Genomic DNA, 21,621 nt, shown 5'->3' with positions numbered 1-21,621 from the left:
GATGTCTCAAGAACACACCGGTCACAGAAACATATGCCTCTGCTGACACCCAAATCTGTCTTTTTTTATTCTGTGGACCAGAAACCTTATGAAAACGGACAATCCCTACTCCTAGGCTTCTGAGCCGTCTCATTTTCCTCAATGAATACGCATTACTTCTGAAGACACTCTGAGGATTTCAGAACCTCGGTCTGTTTGGTCACCATTCTCTAACTCCACGAGAAGCAAGGCCGACAGAGCAGACAGTCACTGAGCACAGTTTACTCAGCGGAACATGCCAAGCGGCCGCTCCAAAGAACACACAGCACCGATGAGGCGGCGAGGACACATTCATAAGAGTCACTGTGTGAAAGAAGCAAGGGAGGGGCAGCGCGCACAGCATGCTACCATCCCTGCCGAGATTCAACCTGAAAGGCAGGGTGGTGGCGTGGGGGAGGCTGTGCCTGTGGGAGCAGGCGTGCGTGGGAGCCCTGTACTCGGCTCACTTTGCTGTGAACCTGAAACTCCTCTAAAAAATAGTCTGTTTTCTAAAAAGTAGGGGCAAGGCATAAACAAACATCTATAGAACCTCACAGACTTCCTCTGTGGTGACTGGCTCATGCCTGGAGTTGGGGTCGGGGGAGAGACACGTCTCTGCGGAAAGAACAGGAGGCGGGGTCATGATGAGAGGAGGACTGCTGTTCCATGGCTCCCCTTTCTGCTGCTACAATCCCTTTAAATATCTGCATACAGCATTTCTCAAAACATCAGTAAAAAAATAGTTTTAAGGAAAAAGGAAGTTCTAGTGCTAGAGGGGGACTTCCCTGGTGGCTCAGACAGCAAAGAATCTGCCTACAATGCTGGAGACCAGGGTTCAGTCCCTGGATTGGGAAGATCCCCTGGAGGAGAGCATGGCAACCCACTCCAGTATTCTTGCCTAGAGAATCCCATGGACAGAAGAGCCTGGCCAGCTACAGTCCATGGGATCACAGAGTCAGACACGACTGGGCAACTAAGCATGAGCATCAGGACTAGAGAGATAACGGGAGGCAGATCTAAGCAGACATGGCAGCAGCAAAATCAAAGGTCCTCGGCCACAAGACCACCAAGTGGGAAAGAGATGAGCACAAGGAGGCAGTCTGTAAAGAAATGACCACTGGACCCAGGGGCACAGCCTCTACCCTGCAGCCAGCCAGGTCAAGTGAGACTCCAGCCCCTGGGCCACCCTCGGCAGGGCTCTCCCCAGTATCCTTGGCAGAAACCTGAACACTGCTGTTAAAGTGAGATCTACTCTGGTCACGAAGAGGGCACTGCCAACCTGCCGGAGGACAGGGACCACAACCAACTCCACCAACCCTTGCTGCATGGCAACCATCCCCTTCCTTCCTGACCCTGAGCTCTCGGAGGTACTCCCTTTATATTTTGCTGCTTTTGCTCTTTGGAGAGTTGGGGACTTGTTTTTCTTGGGATGGAGAACAGACTTCTTTCTGTTCTCTTATTCAGGACCCAACAGAGTGGGCTGGGGTGGGCGGTCCCACAAAGCAAGTTAAGAGACCAATTGTCATGACATCGCTTTGTGCAGCACCCATTCTGCCAAGCACGTGGCAACAAGCGTCAGGAGTCCACATGCAGGTCCTGGGGTCATGGGGTCACCCCGTAGGTACCAAGGTCACAGGGCCAGCCTATGGGCACCAGGGTCGCAGAGTCAGCAGCACTGCCTTCAGAAACCAGAGGCCAGAAAAGACCTGGCAGTTTGTTCTCCTGGGAGAACATGAGCATTTGAAATGACATTCCTCCTACTTTATTCAGCTTTCCCCAGGGACGCCCAGAAAATGCTCGTGTTTTTAGGTCACAGCTAGTCCTACCTACCCACTTACTGTGACACTCTGGCAGCAGCAGAACAGAAAGCTCCCAGGGAGCGAGCCTGCCTGCCCGGGGGCGCTGGCGGGGGTGGAGTGGCTGCCCGAGGCACAGGGCTTTGCAGGGCCCCGGGGAACTGGCACTTCCTGCTGATGTGCCCCACAGAAAAGATTCTGTCTAAGCACCTGGGGGCTCAGGGAAACCTGAGAGGCACTGACTCCGTCCCCCTCACTGGCCCCCATGCCGCACTTAGTGCGAGTCACACTCGACCCACTCCACCCAACCCCACGGAAGAACCGGCCAAGGCAGGCAGAAAGGTTATGCCGGAGGAGGGGAGCAGCTCCTTCCAACTCCACACACGACAGTGCCACCCACAGCCCAGCGTGGGGCTTGCTGCCGGAAGCAGAACGCACCGACAGAACCGGGACTGCTCGTTTAGCTGGGGACAGCCAAGCGCCCACTCCTCCCCCCCCCCCCACCACCTCCCTCCAGCTCAGAGCAGCTCGGGAAGGAGGAGGCGTCGAAGGCGCTGCCTCTGCACCAGCCGGCCAGAGGCCCCACCGGGCCTGGCGCTGCTGAACGCCACGTGCCCCAGATCCTGAGACAAACCTATACATGTTTCATTCCATAAACACTTGCTGGATGAAAGAATCCAACTGAGCCCTCCGCTTGAACTAATACTCTCATCTTACTGTCTCTATTCACCCTCACAACAACCCTTTAAGCTGAGAATCATCACCCCTACCTGACATATGGGAAAATTAAGGCCCAAAGGCCAGGCAGCTTAACAAGGTCTGAGCTGGCATCTGAATGCAGGGTTTCTGACTCCCAAGATGCACACTCAATCCATACCATGAGTTTTTTTTTAAGTGGGGGCAGAGAAGAACACTGGAAGTGAAAAGTTGGGCAGGATAGTTTCAGAGGTAAAGAAACCGGCAAACGGGCAACCTAGGCCTAGGAGCCAGGACACCAGCAGTGACAATACACCTGGTGTCCAGATCCTCAATTTCAGGCCATTCGCCAATCAAAACCCAGGCCCAGGACTTCCCTGGTGATCCAGTGGTTAAGACTCCATGTTCTAAAGTAGGGAGAGCGGGTTCAATTCCTGGTTGGGGAACTAAGTTCCCACATGTAGCATGGCAAAAAAAAAAAAAAAAGCAAAAAACAAACCCCAAGGCCTCTTGGAGAAAAAGCTGACTTTACAATAGGATGACATGGAACATCTTGCGGCACAAGCATGTAAAGAAGTGCTCAGAAAATGATGTGAAGATGTCAAAAGGATAAGTCCATCTGACAGGCTTCCTGAGCAACAACACAAGACATGGGGGTCATAATCAACATCCATAAGGCACTCCAACACACAGAAACAAGTGCATGAATGAGAGTGAGTGGAGGAGGAAGAAAAGCCATTCCTAGCAATATAATCCCAGCTAATAAATGTGGAAAGGAGGATATAAAGGGGAAATCACAATTTGGCAGACACCACAGCGGTAACTGTTTCAGGAGAGAATAATCAATGGTTGCTAAGATTAGTGGGCAATGTATGAGAAGAAACAAAGATATTTACAGAGTCTCAAAGTATCTCTTGCACAAGACACTTATTAATTACAAAGGGGAAAATAGTAACTCTTTAGCGCTGAAAAAATGGAGTCACTGACACCACCTTAGCTGGTCAAAACAAAACATCAGACAAAAACCACCCTGAGAGACACTCTACCAAGCAGACAGTGTCAAGGTCATGAGAGACAAGACTAAGAAACTATGCCCAAGAGCGGAGACTGAGGAGGTGCGCCCCTAACGCAGTGGCGACAACAAATGCAATGCTGGCCAGGGAGAAAGGACCCCAGAGGGACAGTGGGCGAAACTGGAACAAGGTCTTCAGATGCGCTCACAGCAGCCCCCGGTGACAGGAGGCACAAACGTCTGGCAGAAGCATCTACGGGATCCTTTGCATGGTTGTTTCAACTTTTCTTTTTTTGGCAGGTCTTAATCATCTAAAACAGAAAGTTTTTTTTTAAAGACCACAAAATAAATAGACCTTGAGAATTATGTGCAAAAGCACATGCTGGCCCTTGTTTAGCTAAGAAACAACTGACCGCATTCCACCACATCATTGAGACCCGGATGGGGACTTGACCCTCAAGAGAAACTCAGAATCCAAGCTCACAACCAACCTGACACACAGGATTCAAAGCTGAGTCATCCGAGATGACCTATTCCAGGGCTTCTCCAAGCGAACCTGGAGGTAGAGCCGTATGTCAGCCAACTGCTGAGCCCCCACCTGCCGTACATGGTGGCCTTCCCAAAAGGATTTCTCTTACCCACAGGACGACGGATTCCCTGGCTTAAGAGAAAGAGACTAAAAACTCGGGCCTGCTTCAGCCTCCTTGCAGTATAGCCTACAGAGCCCAGGGCCCGCTCAGACTAGGGCTCTGGACTCCCAGTCCCAGGCCCGTCCGTCCCTCAAGAGTTCTTCACCAGCAGGAAAGCTAAGTGCCTTGCCTCTCCATACAGAGACAGGGACTCAGGGCTCTGTGGTCGCACAGGACTCAACCAGGGAGTTTACAGAACGCGGAGCTGCCATAAAAGAAGACAGGGATGAAAAGAACACAGACAGATGTGAAAGCTCTAGGAAAATTTCATAAATCCATGAAAATTCAAGAAAACCTGAATGTTACTCGATAATGGAATTTATTTAGATGGGTTAAAATTCAAAAGTTTGTCACTTTTGAATATGACTTTTAATATGAATCACTCATTCACTAGGCTGGTTACTAAGTGCCAGCTATGTGCCAGGGACGTCGCAGGCACTTGACACGCGGTGGACAGGATAAATAGAGCCAAGGGGCACGCAGTAACAGAAAAGCTGGGCTCTGTCCCTCCATCACTTTCTGCCAACTGCTCTTCTCCTGGTTTCCCTGGTGAGAAAACTAACATAGGGGGCTAAAGATATAAAAAAGGCAGTTTACATGGGGACACACATGGGAGCTGCCACCAGGGGCCAGAGACAGGGGTCTGAGCCAGAGGCCAGAGAAGCGCTTGCCACAGGGAGAGCCAACCACAGAAACAGAAACCGGGGGAGAGGTCAGGAGTGTGTCCTGAAGGACAAGAGTGACGACTGACGAGAGCAGGCCGAGGACGCGCAGCACGCAGCAGAGAGCAGGCAAAGCGTGGAGCAGCAGCGAGTGCGGCCCACGTGTCACCACCGGCCTCCCACCCTCATGGCAGGGCCCTCGTGGTAGCCCTGCTCTGCCCCTGCTCACTCACCCCACTCTCCTGACCCCGAGGCAGATGCCCCCTCACCTCATGTACAGTGCCCCAGCTCTCATCTACACTCACTGCCTCATCCAGTCTGTGATCTCATCCAGCCAGTGGCTTCAGACCCATTCATATATTGATGCTTTTCAAACTCCCAACTCCAGTCCCACCTACGTCCCACCCTCTGAGTTCCAGACCCGAGACTACCAGCGTCCTCAGACTTTACCGACATCACTCACGGGCATCACGCACATGACTGCAGCCAAAGCCTAACCTGTCACCCTCAGAACTAGCCATCCCCTACCCCGTCCCTTCGAGCAAATGTCAGCTCCACCCTTCCAGGTGCTCAGAGCAACAAATTTCAAGGGAGAGAAAAAAAATGATTTACAAAAGTATTAAAGATGTATATAATCTATTACTAAACACTGTTGTCACTAAAACACTATAATAAAACTAAAGAGTTCATATTCCTAGAAAATCCGAGAAAATCAACTGAGACACCATTACAAAACAGTGAGAGAATTCAGTATCGGTGCACAGGACTTATTGAATAAAAACATTAAAATTCTACAGAAGAACATAAAACAAGACATGAATAAACAAAATATACCCAGCTCTTAAACAGAAAGACTCAATAAGGTAAAGCCATCATTTCTCTCTAATTACAATTACATATTTAATGTATTACCAATAAAAATTTCAACAGAATTTTTCACATGGGAAAATTTTCCAGAAAAGTCTGTTGGCAAAGGATTAAACCAAGTATTAAAATGTGTGACAATAAAGCCATTGTAAATAAAACAGCTTGGTACTAACAAACAAATAGAACAAAATGGTTTAGTGTTTATGAATAAATGGAACAGAAAAGGGAAAAACACATTTTAAGTAAAACCAACAGAGCAAAGGTAAGAGCAGTGAAGAAATGAGTCGGGGCTGCTGGCTGGCATGTGGGGCTGGGTCAGGAACCCACCACCAGACATTCTGGGAGAGGCAGAACAAACTGTCACAACCTTTCTGAGACCACTCTAGCAATATCCATCAAAATTACACACTGCATACCCTCTGACCCGGTAATTCCTGTTCTGGGAATTCATCCAACAGATACTCACACCCATGTTCCAAGAAACGTGTGCAGGCACAGGACACTCAGTGCAGCCTCATTTGTGGCGGTGGCAGACTGGAAACAGCCTAATTACACTCCCTGCGGAGACTCACTAAGCAACGACACCACGCCAAGAGCAGAAGGCTGTGCGACAGTTGAAAGGCTATAGTCAAGTCTGACCCTCAGCTACAGGCAGACTCGCCCAGAATGCTTCTGAAAACTCTGACACATGGTGGCACCCAGGCAGGTTAAATTGGATCTGGAGGGGTGGGTCCAGCAATCAGCATCTTAAAAGTCCTGTAGTTGTGAAGACAGTGACAATGCATCTCAGGAAAAAGGGCACCTGGCAACAGGAAGACTCGGTCCTTGTCAGCTGCCTGTCAGCTGCTCAGGGATGGAACTAAAAGTCCACACCGTATATCATATATAAATCAGTATGAAAAATAAAAAGTTTAGAAGACACAAAAATTTTACATCTAGTGAGATGGATGAACCTAGAGTCTGTAATACAAAAGGAAGTCAGAAAGAGAAAAACAAGTATCATATATAAATGTATACATATGGAATCTAGAAAGATGGTACTGATGAACCTATTTGTACAGCAGTAGAGACAGACATAGAGAAGAGACTTGTGGACACAGCGGGGGAAGGAGAGGACTGGACACACTGAGACAGTAGCACTGAGACATAAAGATTTCCGTATGTGAAGTAGATAGCCAGCGGGCATGTGCTGTATGATGCAGGGACCCCAACCCGATGCTCTCTGACAACCTAGAGGGGTGGGATGGGGTGGGAGGCAGGAGGGAGGGGTATACCTATGGCTGATTCATGTTGACACCAACAACATTGGTTATTTAATTATTTAATTATCCTCCAATTAAAAATAAATTCAAAAAGTTTTTACAAAAGTATGGACAATGGCTGCCTTTAGGGAGAACTCATTTTCAGTACACACTCAGATAACTTTCATGTGTTCACCCTAAATCCAACTGCTAATTTACTCTACTACATAATAATCAGGGAGTGGGAAACTCAGCATATCACCAACCTGATTTTTCACACAAATATATTTTGAGAATATAAAAGCAGAGGGTCAACTATAAGCAATATGTGGTTGGAGCCTTTCATTTATAGATTTAAAAAATTATGACCCTATGAAAAACTGGAAGTTTAAACACTGGTTGAAAACATTTACAGATGAAATGATGAGGTAAAACTTACTTCTAAATAACACAGGAGGGGGAGAAATGGCTGGGTGCCAGGGTTAGCAATGAGTACACCCAGATCCATGACATTCTTCCGTCTTCTCCCCTTTGTACTTAAAGTCAACTTAATACATTTTTCACAAGGTGCATATACTTTTTTAAATAGAAAAAAAAAAAGCAAGCATAAAAAGCTATACTTCTTTCAGTCAGTTCAGTTCAGTCACTCAGTCGTGTCTGACTCTTTGTGACCCCATGAATCGCAACACACCAGGCCTCCCTGTCCATCACCAACTCCTGGAGTTTACCCAAACTCATGTCCATCAAGTCAGTGATGCCATCCAGCCATCTCATCCTCTGTCGTCCCCTTCTCTTCCTGCCCCCAATCCCTCCCAGGATCAGGGTCTTTTCCCATGAGTCAACTCTTTGTATAAGGTGGCCAAAGTATTGGAGTTTCAGCTTCAGCCATCAGTCCTTCCAATGAACACCCAGGACTCTTCTCCTTTAGGATGGACTGGTTGGATCTCCTTGCAGTCCAAGGGACTCTCTCAAGAGTCTTCTCCAACAACACAGTTCAAAAGCATCAATTCTTCGGCACTCAGCTTTCTTCACAGTCCAACTCTCACATCCATACATGACCACTGGGAAAACCATAGCCGACTAGATGGACCTTTGTTGGCAAAGTAATGTCTCCGCTTCTGAATATGCTATCTAAGTTGGTCATAACTTTTCTTCCAAGGAGTAAGTGTCTTTTAATTTCATGGCTTCAATCACCATCTGTAGTGATTCTGGAGGCCAAAAAAATAAAGTCTGACACTGTTTCCCCATCTATTTCCCACGAAGTGATGGGACCGGATGCCATGATCTTCGTTTTCTGAATGTTGAGCTTTATGCCAACTTTTTCACTCTCCTCTTTCACTTTCATCAAGAGGCTTTTTCGTTCCTCTTCACTTTCTGCCATAAGAGTGGTGTCATCTACATATCTGAGGTTATTGATATTTCTCCTGGCAATCTTGATTCCAGCTTGTGCTTTTCTTCCAGCCCAGCGTTTCTCATGATGTACTCTGCATATAAGTTAAATAAGCAGGGTGACAATATATCGCCTTGATGTACTCCTTTTCCTATTTGGAACCAGTCTGTTGATCTATGTCCAGTTCTAACTATTGCTTCCTGACCTGCATACAGGTTCCTCTATACTTCTTTAGTGCTACCAAAAAATACTCAAATAGAAACCGACTGTGTTACTTTTGAAAAGTATCTCTCAGACAGTTCTGATAATAGCTGTTTTCTTTTTTTCTTAACACAACAAAGAGAACATCTGGGCTCCAGAGCACACTGAGTACTGCTTCAATTCCCCTTGACTCTGGCCTCCCTTCTAACTATGGTTTCAAGCAAAGTACTTCACACTGATCTCTCCATTCCCCGTCGGTGGAAAGGAAGAATGTCAGGCTCTGGCATCTTGAAGTACACATTCCAGGGGCGGGGGGGAGGTGCTCCCTGGGGGAGTCTCACCGGCCCCCTCCTTCCCCACACACTCATGTTCACTCTCACAGGCTAGGATACCAGGTCATTTTTATGATGCGGCTTCAGTATCCAATAAACTTAAGTCACTGCTGTAAGATATACAGGCTAACCGCTTCTAAATGAAGCCTAGAAGCTAGAAATGAATCCCAAAATGAAAACAGGAATAATGTTTCTAGAGGAAAAAAAATACTTCTAGCAAACAACCTATATCATGTTTCTTGACTTGTAATTTAAATCAAATCCTTGAGGCCTCTTACACCTGAGGTTCCTTAGAGAAGGGGCAGTTTCAGGGTGAATCACTAGGTGGGAGAGCAGCTTCTCTACTGGATGAGACTGAAAACAGACCCTGAGGCAGGCGGGCCCAGCACAGCCCCAGTGAGGTCTGGGAGCTGCGTCTATGGGGAAAGCAGGCAGACATCCCTGGATCTCTGGCTTTCCACTTCCTATTCTCAAAATGCATGTTTACAGCCAACACCCTCATCTGAGCAAAAGAACCTCTTGGACACATGACACTCAACAGCACACACAACATGAAATCAAAATCAGCAAAAGGGATGCAGGAAATGCTCAGCATACAATGTTCAGCAAAACAGAAGCCAAGTGTAAGACAACTACACTATAAGCATACTGTGTGTGTATGTGTGTGTTCAAACACAGGCATGCACATGTTCATATGTATAGAAAAAATACTGTAGAAATATCCCATAAAATTAAGGGGAAATGGTAGGATGTTTTCTTGTCTTTATACCCTTATCTTTGTTATCCAAATAGCCTACACTGATTATAATGAAGAAGAAAAAGAGTCTGTTCTTGTTTAAGTAAAGAAAAGCAGTACCGAGAACAGTACCTACTTGAGGGCTCACTATGTGCAGGACTCCTGCTCATCAGGTCTTACACATTGACCTCAGTCAATCTTCACCATAAGCCGACAGGGTGGGTACTTGGGGTGGCATTCCGGTATGTCCACGTGACTCTATCAAAGGGCCTCCTGCAATGGGCACCTGAAAAAGCAGGGACCAACAAAGGAAGGACCCTGTTTAGAGACAAACGCAGGAAGCCAGCTCTCAGGCAGCGTGACTACACGCAGGGAGGGTGCCCCGGCAGAAGACTTCACCTTTCTGCTCCTGTGACAGCCACGCAGGGATGCCCTCTGCATCTCTAAGGCAGAGATGTCACAGGATGTGGGTGACCAGAACCAGAGGAGAGGCACTAAGGAATGAACTCAGCATGCATCAGACACTCACCTAACATGGAGCTAGGACCAGAGGCAGGCTGAGTAAGTCTCTGCCCAACACTGAAAGATGTGAGAACTGTCATAAACAAATGGTAAGATGAAACACATGCTCAAAAGAGACGCGGTTACCTGTGGCAGGCAGCAGGACAGAAGGCTGGAAGACCTTGCTGAGGGGACAGAAGCACTGAAGAGTGTGCTGTGCGTGGGGCAAATACACTAGCGTGATGAAGATGAAACTCTGCTGAGGATACTATTGGAAATCTGAAACTTCTCTTCCAAATTACACCGTCCCCTTCCCAAGAAGCATCTGGATCCCTGGAACAACTGAACACAAAGGCCATGCCACCCAAAATAAGAGAAGCACTGAGCAGCTTTCTAACACACCCTTTTTCTACCAGGACTTTACCAGACAGGTCAACGCATCAAGTAGTTCCATGACACCCTCCTTCTCACGAGGCTCTTCTGTCTGCTTCCCTGTGCAGGAAGATGGGTAGCTCGGGAGGGACTCAGGAATTCTGTAGTACTCTAGTATTTGCTACTGAAAAAAATCCGTGTATAGGTGAACCTGAGCAGTTCAAGGTTGTACTGTGGAAGGGCCAATAATGTTTTCATTCCTTTTTCTTCTTTTTAAAAAATTCCGTTCATGACTTTATAAAGGCAAAAGCCAGAGGTAGCACAGCCTTTCAGACATCTTTGTCAGCACTCCAGCACCGGCAAGTGCAGTTATCACTGTTTTGCCTACAGCGACACCTGCAGATCCAGAGCAAAACTGCAGGACCTATACCGCCTAAGTGGGACCAGACAGAGATGGGATCCAGCTGCTGAGAGGTGTCTGATGTAGCGATTAGGATGTTGATGCTGCTGGTTTTGCATCCCTCTCCTTCCACAGCAACAGTAATGTCATCAGCATTTCTGAAAGTTTCCCAGTGGTATCCCTAGAAGTCCTTTGATCACAGTTTGCTGGGTCAAGTACAATAGAAACACTGGGACTCTAAGCAGTACTTTTTACAGTATCTTCACTTCAGGCACTGTGAAGCTGTGAAGCTTCATATACTGTGAAGCTCCTCTGCAGAAAGTAAGCATATTCTCAAAGCTATCCTGTATGGACAAGGAAATCTGTGTGCCCAAATGCTCTCTTCTCTAAGGAATAAAACTGGGCACCTTAAGCACTGAGGTGGCATGTGGATTTACGTGTTAAAAATCTGTACATTATTTTATGTATAAGCGAAAATGTACACTGCAAAAACTTTAACCCGTGGTTGACAGGGCCTAGGTTGGGGATAAGGAGTTGACTCCAAAGAATGATTTGCCTGTAGACTGAGAGAAGTTGCCATCACGACTACCCAATACTGGGCAGAACCACCAGCAAACGGGTAGCAAGCAGGAGGAATTAGAAATCAGCCATCTCAAACTGGAAATCAGACTCTAGGTAACTGGTTTTTGGACAGGGTGCCCAGGAAAGGCAGTGCCCCTGTGTGGCTACCTAAAGAGTAACTGTCTTAGGTTATTTAATTAACAGAATCCCCAGAGCTACAGGGGCTTCCTTGATGGCTCAGACGGTAAAGAATCTGCCCGCAATGCAGGAGACCTGGGTTCGATCCCTGGGTTGAGATCCCCTGGAGAAGAGAACGGCTACCCACTCAGTATTCTGGCCTGGAGAATTCCATGGACAGAGGAGCCTGGCAGGCTCATGGGGTCACAAAGAGTCAGACACCACTGAGCGACTTTCACTTTCTTTCTTTCACTTCCCAGATCTACAGTTCACAGGATAAGTGATTGTGGGCACTGACTGGAGGGACTTGGGGCACAAGGATGGCTTTCACGTTCCATTTCAGAGCTGCCCCAGCAGTGCCTTTCAGATCGAGCTAGAGATCTGGACCACAATGTCTTATTTTATTCATGGAAAATCAGCAAGTACCTGAATGCCAAGAAGACCACTGAGCCTGTAGCATCAGTCTAAGGTTTTCTGGAACACACCCAAGTCTTCAGTCTATACTTATACCAGAAGAGGATTCACAAAACTAATGCTGATACTAACCCAGAACACAACTCATTGGTCTAAGAATAGGGTCTCTGCAAAACAACAAGGCAGCTATTCTAATCTATTACTCATGAATCAAAAACAAACCCCCTCTTTTAATAGAGTTTTTAAACATTATAAAAAGAATGCAAAAAATCAGTAAAACGAAGTATACAACTCATTGTTGAAAAATTAGAAAATAAAAAAAGAAAAAGAAAAATTAGAAAATATAGTAAGGAAGAACAAAGGCAATGAAAACCACTCACAATTCCACTCATAATGTACTTCCTTCCAGGCTTTTCTCACACATACAGTTAACCCCCTCTTGAACACATTGTGGTTATAGGCACTGATCCTCCATGCAGTCGACCACAGCCTTTCAGACTCTGCTGTCTTGCCCCAACCTGTCTCCAAAAAATTCATTTTCCCCAAAACAGATCACAGGCAGAGTGTGAGGAGAGGGAAGAACAGAAGGGAAGTTAAGTTAGAAGGGGTGAGACAGAAGAGGCAGCCCAGGAGAGGGCAGGGAGCGGTCCTATTGAAGAGGGAAGAAAGCAGATTTGCCTAAAAACAGCAACAGGCCAGGAGCAGCATGCTCTTTCAGACACTGCCTCAGCTCATACACAAAGAGGTATCAGCTCTTCTCATCCAAACGGGGGCAGGGAAGCACCAGGAAGTGGAACCTCTGAAAAGTGAAGACAAGTACCAACACAGGGCCTGACTGAAGCCCTACCACTCAGTAGCTGTATGATCCTTGGTTCATTCAATAGCCACAACAGCCAGTGAGGCAGGTGCTGTAACTACCACCTTTGCACTGCAAAGGAGAAAACTGAGGCACAGGAAAGTGACCCTGCTTGCCCAAGATAATACATTTACTAAATGGCAGACTCTGGGGGGAACTCTGGGTCCACAGTCCCCCATATCAGACAACCTCTTCACGTGTCCATTAGACCAAGAGGATCGTAGGCCTGCATCCCAGCAGTTACTTCTGCAGGGGAAGAACAGAATCAAGACTCCGAGGAGAAACTTCCACACTGATAAGCAGGTGTTCTGAGAAAGCATAACTCTATGAACCCAGTGCTCTAACTCTGGTTCAAGCTCTTAACTGGCTGTATGACTGTGGGCAGACTATTATCTTACCTTACAGAGAGAAAAAGGAAGAAGACTGAACTAGTTGACCTATAGCTTTCAAAATATACAAATAATATACAACTCAATAACAAGAAAACAAAGAACCCAAACAAAAAATGGACAGGAGACCCAAACAGACATTTCTCCAAAGAAGACATACAGATGGCCAACAGGCACATGAAAAGATGATCAAATCACTATTAGACAAACGAAAATGAAAACTATAATGACGTATCACCTCACACTGGTCAGAATGGCCATCAGTAAAAAACCTACAAATAATAAACGCTGGAGAGGATGTAGAGAAAAGGCCAGCCTCCTACACTGTTGGTGAAAATGTAAATTGGTACAGCCACCATGGAGGTTCCTTAAAAAACTAAAAATAGAGTTACCACAAAATCCAGCAATACCACTCCTATATCCAGAGCATATATCCAGAGAAAATTCTAATCTGAAAAGACATATCCACCCCAGTTTACAGTAGCCAAGACACAATAGCAATGCAAGTGTCCATCAACAGATGAGTGGACAAAGATGTGATACACACACACACACACACACACAATGGAATGCTATTGGGCTATTAAAAAACAAGAAGGAAATAATGCCATCTGCAGCAACATGGATAGACCTAGAGACTACCATACCAAGTGAAGTAAGCCAGACAGAAAAAAACACAAGTATCATATGATATCACTCATACGTGAAATCTAAAAAAGATACAAATGAACTTATATACAGAGCAGAAGCAGACCCACAGACACGGAAAACAAACTTATAGTTAACAAAGAGAAAAGGGTAGATAAGTTGTAAGTTTAAATCATCAGATACATACTACTACATATAAAACAGATAAACAAGATCCTATTGTACGGCACAAGGAACTATATTCAGTATCTCGTAATAAACCATGATGGGGGAAAAGAAAAAGAAAAGAAAGAAGCAGCCAAGCAGAAATTCTTACTTGGGAAGAGCTGGTGCCTCCCTGGGGACTTCAGCAGTGCCAGCATCTGCTCCTGGTGCCTCTGCCTCCCCAGAGCTGACAGCCACTTCCTGCAGGGCACCCTGTGGGCCTGGGGGCTCCTGAGGCCCACCTGAGTCTGTGGTGGAGTCTACCTCCACCTCCTGAACCGGGGCTGGGACTGGCTCCTGCTCCGCTGTGGCAGCTGCCACCACCGTGGCCTCCTCTTCTTCCTTCCTCCTGATTTTCTCCTCCAGCTCTTTTCTCCTCTTTTCATCATCCTGACGGGCCATGTGGTCAAAGGTTTTGAAAACCTAAAATCAAACAGCAATTCAGTGTTGAGTTCATCTGCAAGTACTGTATCACACATTCTGTAGAAATACAGCAAAATCTGTTTAAAAAAAAAAAAGAATGAAAAAGCAATAGATAAGAAAATGTTCCCACTGGCAAAACGGAAATGCACTTCAGCTTCACCAAAAGCCACTATGAAAACAATCTTTAAGAGGGGAGTTCCAAAATCAACGAAAAAGTGAAACTTACAAGCCAAGGCTCACAATATTTACATGCCTATGAGCCCAACATTTAAGTCAAAAGGATGCGTAACTAAATGGTCTCATCTGTCATTACTTCTGTAGCCCCAGAAAGTCTTGTTTAAAATGCAAAGAACCCACTGTCCTGGTGCTGAGAGCTATAAAGGCCCCAACAACTCAGATGCAAAAAGGGAAGATGGGGAATTAGTTGAATTTCAATCCACAATACAGGCCAGCTCGGGCTCGCTGAATTGCTGCCATCATCCTACACTGCATGCGAGGAGGGACAGTGCAAGTCTTACCCTGGGAATTCAAAAGACATTCACAATGTGCCTACAGCTTGCCAGGAGCACCCAAAACCCAATGACAGCTCCCACCCTTGAAGAATTCAGTTTTCTGGCATGTGGATCAGTCATTAATCTTTCCTGGGACACAGTCACACCCAAAAAGTGCTGCAACTCTCCAACCAAAAAGCGCACAGGAAAACGGCATTTTGCATGCACTATTCAAGGGTGCACATAACCCTGAAGTGTGGCCAGGACAGACCCAGAGGTGACAAGTCTGACAGGAAAGGCTGTGACAGATACATGTGATGCCATCGGAATGTGGGTGCAAACGAGCATTCTGGCGAGAGAGAGCGAAGGACATCTGTGAGAAGAAGGGGGTCTGAATCAGACCTTGAATGAGAGGTACATCTTCCAGAGGAATGACGGGAGGAAATGTCACAGCGCCAAGAGGTGGGCTCATCAAGAAGTATCTCTTATGGCAGCTGGAGACAGGAAAGCCAGAAGATCCACCTTGAAAAATGGGTGGGAGAAGACCCTTACATTCAATCCAGCAACTATGCTCCTTGGTATTTACCCAAAGAAGTTTAAAACATGTACCAACAAAAACCTGTACATGGATGTTTATAGCAACTTTATTCATAATAGCCAAAACTTGGAAACAACCAAGATATCCTTCAATAAATGACGGGATAAACAAACTGGTACATCCAGACAATGGAATATTATTCTGCCATAAAAAGAAATGAGCTATCAGCCATGAAGAGGCATGGAAGTTATTTAAATGCATATTAGTAAAAGAAGCCAATTTGAAAATGCTACACAATGTGTGATTCCAACTATATGACACTGTGGAAAAGGCAAAACTTTAGAGACAATAAAAAGACCAGCAGTTGCCAGAGGTTGAGAGGAGAAAGGAATGAACAGGCAAGACTACACAGGATTTTTTTAGGGGAGTGAAAATACTCTGTGATGTCATAATGAGGGATGCATGTCATCATACATTTGTCCAAACCCCATAAAGTGAACAACACTAAGAATGACCTCCAAAGTGAAGTCTGGGTTTGGGTGACTATGATATGTCAATGCAGGTCCATCCATTGTAAGAAATGCACCACTCTGGTGGGGGATATTGACAATAGGGGAAGCTGTAGGGGTGGGGGTGGCAGGGGGTAAATGGGAATCTCTGTACTTTCCCCTCAATTTTGTTCTGAACCTAAAACAACTCTAAAAAGTAGTCTTAACAAAATAAAAATGTTTTAAAGTATGTAGGAGTCAGTTTCCAAAGGGTTAGAATGCAGACAGGGGCTAAATAACTGCTGTGTGCACTGGGCAAGAAGACAGAACAAGAGAAGTTACAATGTCAGTGTTTTTATAAACATTCTCTCACAACCCTCAGGAAAATGCTGTTAGGAAGACAGCACTGCTATTCCAAAGATGAGGGAAAACTAAGCTCAGAGAGTAACTTGCCCAAGATCCTGCCAATGAAAGAAGAAAGTAAACAATTATACAGGAAGCACATTAAACACTGAAAGGAAATGGAGGCAAAGGAAGGCAAGGGAAATCCTAAGGTTAAAAACTAGAAACAGTACCTATCTCTGCTTCTCCAGAGAACCTGAGCCCCTGACTCACTCCTCTCACACCCACGTCAATGACACCAGACACCAGACCCACTGCCCTCAGAGCCGTTCATCTTCCTGACACACCACATCTTCATCTTAACTCCAGAAAAGAAGTAACAGCAAGGGCTCACTCCAAACACTGGGGACCTCCCTTGGACCTCAGGCCTCATACTCCTGATGACACTATGGCCCCCACTGCCCTTGCTTACTCAGCACTCCTGCCTCCTCTAAGATGACACCTGCTTCACCTCTCACATCGCCGCTGACCTCAGCACTCATTTCAGAATGCTGGATTGCGGAGCTGGAAGACGTGTCCCTGACCTCCAATCAACCTTCTCAACTGACAGAGAGAAGAGTGATTCTCCCAAGACTTCCCAAGAAGCTCCAGGAGGAGCAAAAAAGAGCTAGCTTTCCTGACTCTCATGGGGAGGCGGGGTGGAAGGGGACCTTTTAAGCAGGCTTCCCAAACTGAACTCCAGAATAAACACAGGTTCAACTGAAATGAACAAAACGTCAGTCTCAATTACTGTTTTCTTGAAACATACTAATAAATAAGGGAGGAGAATACAATTTCCACATGCATCTTTCCTGCTGAAGGTCCTTCAAGCTGTGCAGCCTGGCTGTGCAAGCCTCAGAACTGGGAGGGAAAGTTGAAGAAGGTTTAAACCACACAAACATCCCATATCCCAAAATATCAGGGGAAAACAGGAGTTCCAGAATGGAGCACTACAATACTGCCATCCAAACTCTCTTTGCCTGAGTTCTGAAGAGACCCCCAAGCACCCCACTGCCCAATGCCTCTGTGAACAAAAGAACAGCTCCCCAGGATTTACCCTGATCTACTCAACCAAATAACCAGGGGATATCTTTTAAAGTTCCCTGGGCAATGCTGACGATTGAGAACCACTTTGAAAAAACACTACACTCCTCTTAACTACCCGCTAGAAATTGTCCCTCCTGGTTTCCATGGAACTTACTGCGCTGCCCACTTCCTTCCATCCCCCTCCCACTCCCACAGCCTCTTGCTTCTCCAATTCCTTCTCTGGGGTCCTTCCATCCAAAGGCACCTTCTCTCTGCCATGCTCCTTCACCTTCAGCTCCTCTTCTTCAAACCACTCAGATTCTTCTACCTCGCATGAGATTCAGTCCCATAATTCAACAGCCTATGGACAGAGACTTCTGTCTGAAATCTCCAATTCAACTTGTCTAAAACTAAGCTTCTTCCCCTAAACTCAGGTGACAGTTCAGTGAATGCATTACCAGTATTACAGTGCCCTGGTCTGAAACCTTGGGTCACCGCTGGCCCATCCCACCCCTCTGCCTTGTTCCCCACCTCCACTTTATTAAACTGTTCACCAAGTCTTAACCTTTGAGAGTGTCTAAAACATAGTAGGTGTCCTACATACTGTTACCAGATTCATGAATTACCTCTGTCAGTTCACCTGTAAAACAAGGAAAAAGATCAACCTTTTCAGGTTGTTAGGAACAAATGACAACCTAGAACAAAAATTACGTAACAACTACTAGGTGCTCAGTAAATGTGCCTTTCTTTTTTCTGCAAAAGATCACCCTAGACAAAAGTGTTGCCACTCTACAATGGACTAGTTAAATAATAGAACAGAAAGATATGGAATCAGAAAAATGAAGTTTTGAGCTCTAGCTCTATGATGAGTTTGGTTAAACCACTTGATCTGCTGAACTGGCACCCTCATTTGCCACATAAAATTCAACCTTATCTACTTCACAGGCTTCCCTGAAATTATTCATTTGCCAAAGGATTTGCTAAAAACCATCTCTGACACAGTTCTTTGATCACTTGGATGGTACTTAACCACTACAAGGATGAGGAACAGCCTTAAATTTTCAAACTGAATACCAACCTCACTCCTCATTTGACCATATTATCTCTGGTAGTTATTCAAACATTCTAAGCTTTTGTTTCTTCATGCAGGCACTTAGGAAATTAATATTGGACCAACCTGAAGCAAGTAAAAAGACTTCACAAGATGAACCTTTGAAATCACTTCATAAACTGTAAAGTGCTAGACGACAGTGAGAGGTATCGCCAGCATTTCTACCTTCTCAGGTTCCTGGCTCAATGCTTGACTGAGTATCCTCTTTCGATCTCATCAAAATTCCACCTCCTCTACAAAACTTGTCTTCATTTCCAAAAGATCATTTCTATTCCTTTCCTTCCAATGGCTCTGTCAGGTAACAGGCAAAGATCCCTGCTACTGTATTTCATCTCTTTAAATACAGCAAGTGTCCCAAGCAGAGAAACCATTATTTAACCATCCGCATAACCAGCGTATCTCCAATGCCTGCAGCGGCTGAGAGTGTGAACTCTTGCTTATTACATTTCAAATACCCCGTTAACTACAGTGAATGACAGCCTTCAACACAAGCTTAACCTGGGATGCACTCATATACGCTCATGTGTAAACTTATTAAGTACTATTATACTATGTCTTCGATGTGAAAAGTCACATTTCAAATAAGAGACCCACACCCATCACATAGCCTCCCTCTCGTCCAGTAGTCGTAATTCTGGGGTGTGCAGGTGTCCGTGCTGCCGCCGCCCCTTCCCCAGTCTAGCCTGCAGTTTTCATTCTCTGTCACTCGAAGGGTTACGCGCTGCTGGAGCTGACCGGGGCCCTAAGCTTCTGATATCCAAACGCACCCCATCGGACCAAGCTGCTCTAGAGCCGGCACCTCTCGCACAGGAGTAAACTGATAACAGACCAGCATCTCGGCAGAAGGCGGGTCGGGGGAAGCGCCAGAGGATGAACTGAGGTCGGCAACGGAGGAAGCGGCGGGCTCGCAGAAGCCTGAGCTCCCAGAGGGTGGGAGACTACGGGAGCAGTTTCGCGGAGGTCGGGGCTCCCACGATCTTCTCCCACTCACCCCGAGCTTCCCGCCCACCGCGCGTTACCTGCAGCACCAGCGCCTGCGCGGCCCCCGGGGGAAAGCCCATGCGGTCCGACGGGTGGCGCAGCAGGCGGTAGAAGTCCGTTTTGCGGTAGAGGAAGCCGAAAAGCACACGCAGAAAGTCCTGAACGTTGCCCACGTGCTGCAAGATGCCCAGCAGGGCCTGATCGTACAGCTCGGCCGCCCCAGGCTCCATGGCGTCGCCGGCCGGAGGAAAGCTCACTCACTGCGGGCGCGGCCCGGACGCCGGCCTATGGCCACTTCCGGTGCTCTGCAGTAACGGCCTCGGCCGCTAGCGCGCCCGGGAAACTTCCGGTCCGCTCTTGTTCGCCCCCGCGGTGGAGCTGGGCTGGACTGCGCTGGAACCGACTGGACCCGGGCACCGCCCCTACTGCCCCCGGGCTTCTCGGGCGGTCTCGCTGAGCAGCAGAAGTAGGCCCCGAAGCGCAAGAGGGCCCGGGGCTGCGGCATTGAGGGCGCCTAGTGGCCATATTGGAAACTGGCGGAAAAGTTGTAGCGCGGGCAACAACTGTTACGTGAGCCACGCTATTGTCACGTGGTTTGTGGGCTGTATTCCAGACTGGATGTCCAGAAACAACGCGGGACAGCGAGAACCTTTTTGCTTGCGAGTCCAAAGAGGAAAATGCGGCCTTTCTGTTGGTGTGTTTCCCGTTACTAACGTAGTCGTGGGTGAAATGCAAGGTGATGTACATAAATAAAAGAAGACGAGATTGTCAAGTGAGTGCATGTACCAGTATTAAATGGAAAGAGCTAGATGCAGAATAGAGAATCTGGTGTGCCATCCTGTGAAATATACATATACGTATATATATGTGTGTGTAGTATATATGTGTACGCATAGTATATATATACACACACAGCATGTATACGTGTTCTAAGGGTCTTTCAAAGCATAATCTGAAACTCAAAACATAACACTCAAATATATAATGAACACATCAGAGATTTATCCATTTTAATTAACAGTAACCAATGATATGATAAAGCTAGTTTGAAGAAGCTTTTCGAGAAACTGGGTATTTATCTCTTTCAGAAAACAGAGTAAGATGGCTAGATTGGATACAAAGCTGGCTGGTGTCCTATAAAATGGTGTAGATTATCTTTCCTAGTGGATAGAAATGCTTTGCATCTCTACTGTCCTGAAATCTACAAGTTAACGTGTATCTTCATAGTATATGGACTCTAATGAATTGTGAACAAAGTCAAACTCAGGTAAATTGCTCTAGAGCAGTAGTTCTGAAACTTTTTGGACTTAGGACCTATTTACAGGGGATTCCCTGAGGGTCCAGTGGTTAGGACTTTGCCCTCTCACATCAGAGTGCCCAGGTTCAATCCCTGGTCCAGGAACTGGACCAAGATCCCACAAGTATGGCCATGGCCAAAAGGAGAAAAAAAAGACCCATTTTCATTCATTTTTAAAATATATCAAAGACTCTTTGGAGTCTTCCACAAATTTTATGTGTATCATGTTTATTGATAGTTACCATATTGGACATAAAAACAAAATGTTTAAACATTTATTTATGCATTTTAACATAATAAAAACATGTTAACATATTTTTGTAAAGAAGTAAGGTTCTTCAGAGCAGTAAAAGTTTATGAGAAACAAAGCATCCTTTAAAATTTTTACAAATCTCTTTACTATCTAGCTTAATTGAATTGAAGACAGCCAGATTCTCACATCTGCTGCATTCACTGCATTGTAGTATGGTGTTTTGATTGAAGTATGAGGAACCCAGTCTTATACAAATAGCAGTTTAATTGCCTTTTCAAATAAATGTGAGTATTATTCTTGGAAACTACACCAACATTCAACAAATTGTAGTTTCTTAAAGATTAGTTGCACTGTGAAATCTGAAATTGTGTCACTAAACGTCTCCTACTTTGTCACATTAATATCCATTGGTCTGTCCTAATACTTTGAGTGAATCTTTGTTCACAATCTAGTCTCTGTATACACAGAGC

The 21,621-nt window shown here is 46.0% G+C and overlaps 1 protein-coding gene across 1 annotated transcript in view; it reads right to left on the bottom strand.

The window, feature by feature from the left end:
- Nucleotides 1–20,137, bottom strand: part of NUDCD3 (NudC domain containing 3) — a 70,217-nt gene extending 50,080 nt beyond the window's left edge. The window contains exons 1-2 of the mRNA XM_040259836.1: nt 19,640–20,137; nt 14,275–14,585 (exon numbers count right to left, since the gene is read on the bottom strand). Of these exons, the coding sequence (XP_040115770.1) occupies nt 14,275–14,585; nt 19,640–19,831 (503 nt within the window). The 5' untranslated portion in view covers nt 19,832–20,137. The remainder of the gene's footprint in view (nt 1–14,274; nt 14,586–19,639) is intronic.
- Between the last annotated feature and the right edge of the window lie 1,484 nt (nt 20,138–21,621).

Source organism: Oryx dammah, unplaced genomic scaffold (genome assembly GCF_014754425.2).
Source record: "Oryx dammah isolate SB20612 unplaced genomic scaffold, SCBI_Odam_1.1 HiC_scaffold_18, whole genome shotgun sequence".
Classification (NCBI taxonomy): Eukaryota; Metazoa; Chordata; class Mammalia; order Artiodactyla; family Bovidae; genus Oryx; species Oryx dammah.
This window is presented reverse-complemented; position numbering and strand designations above follow the sequence as displayed.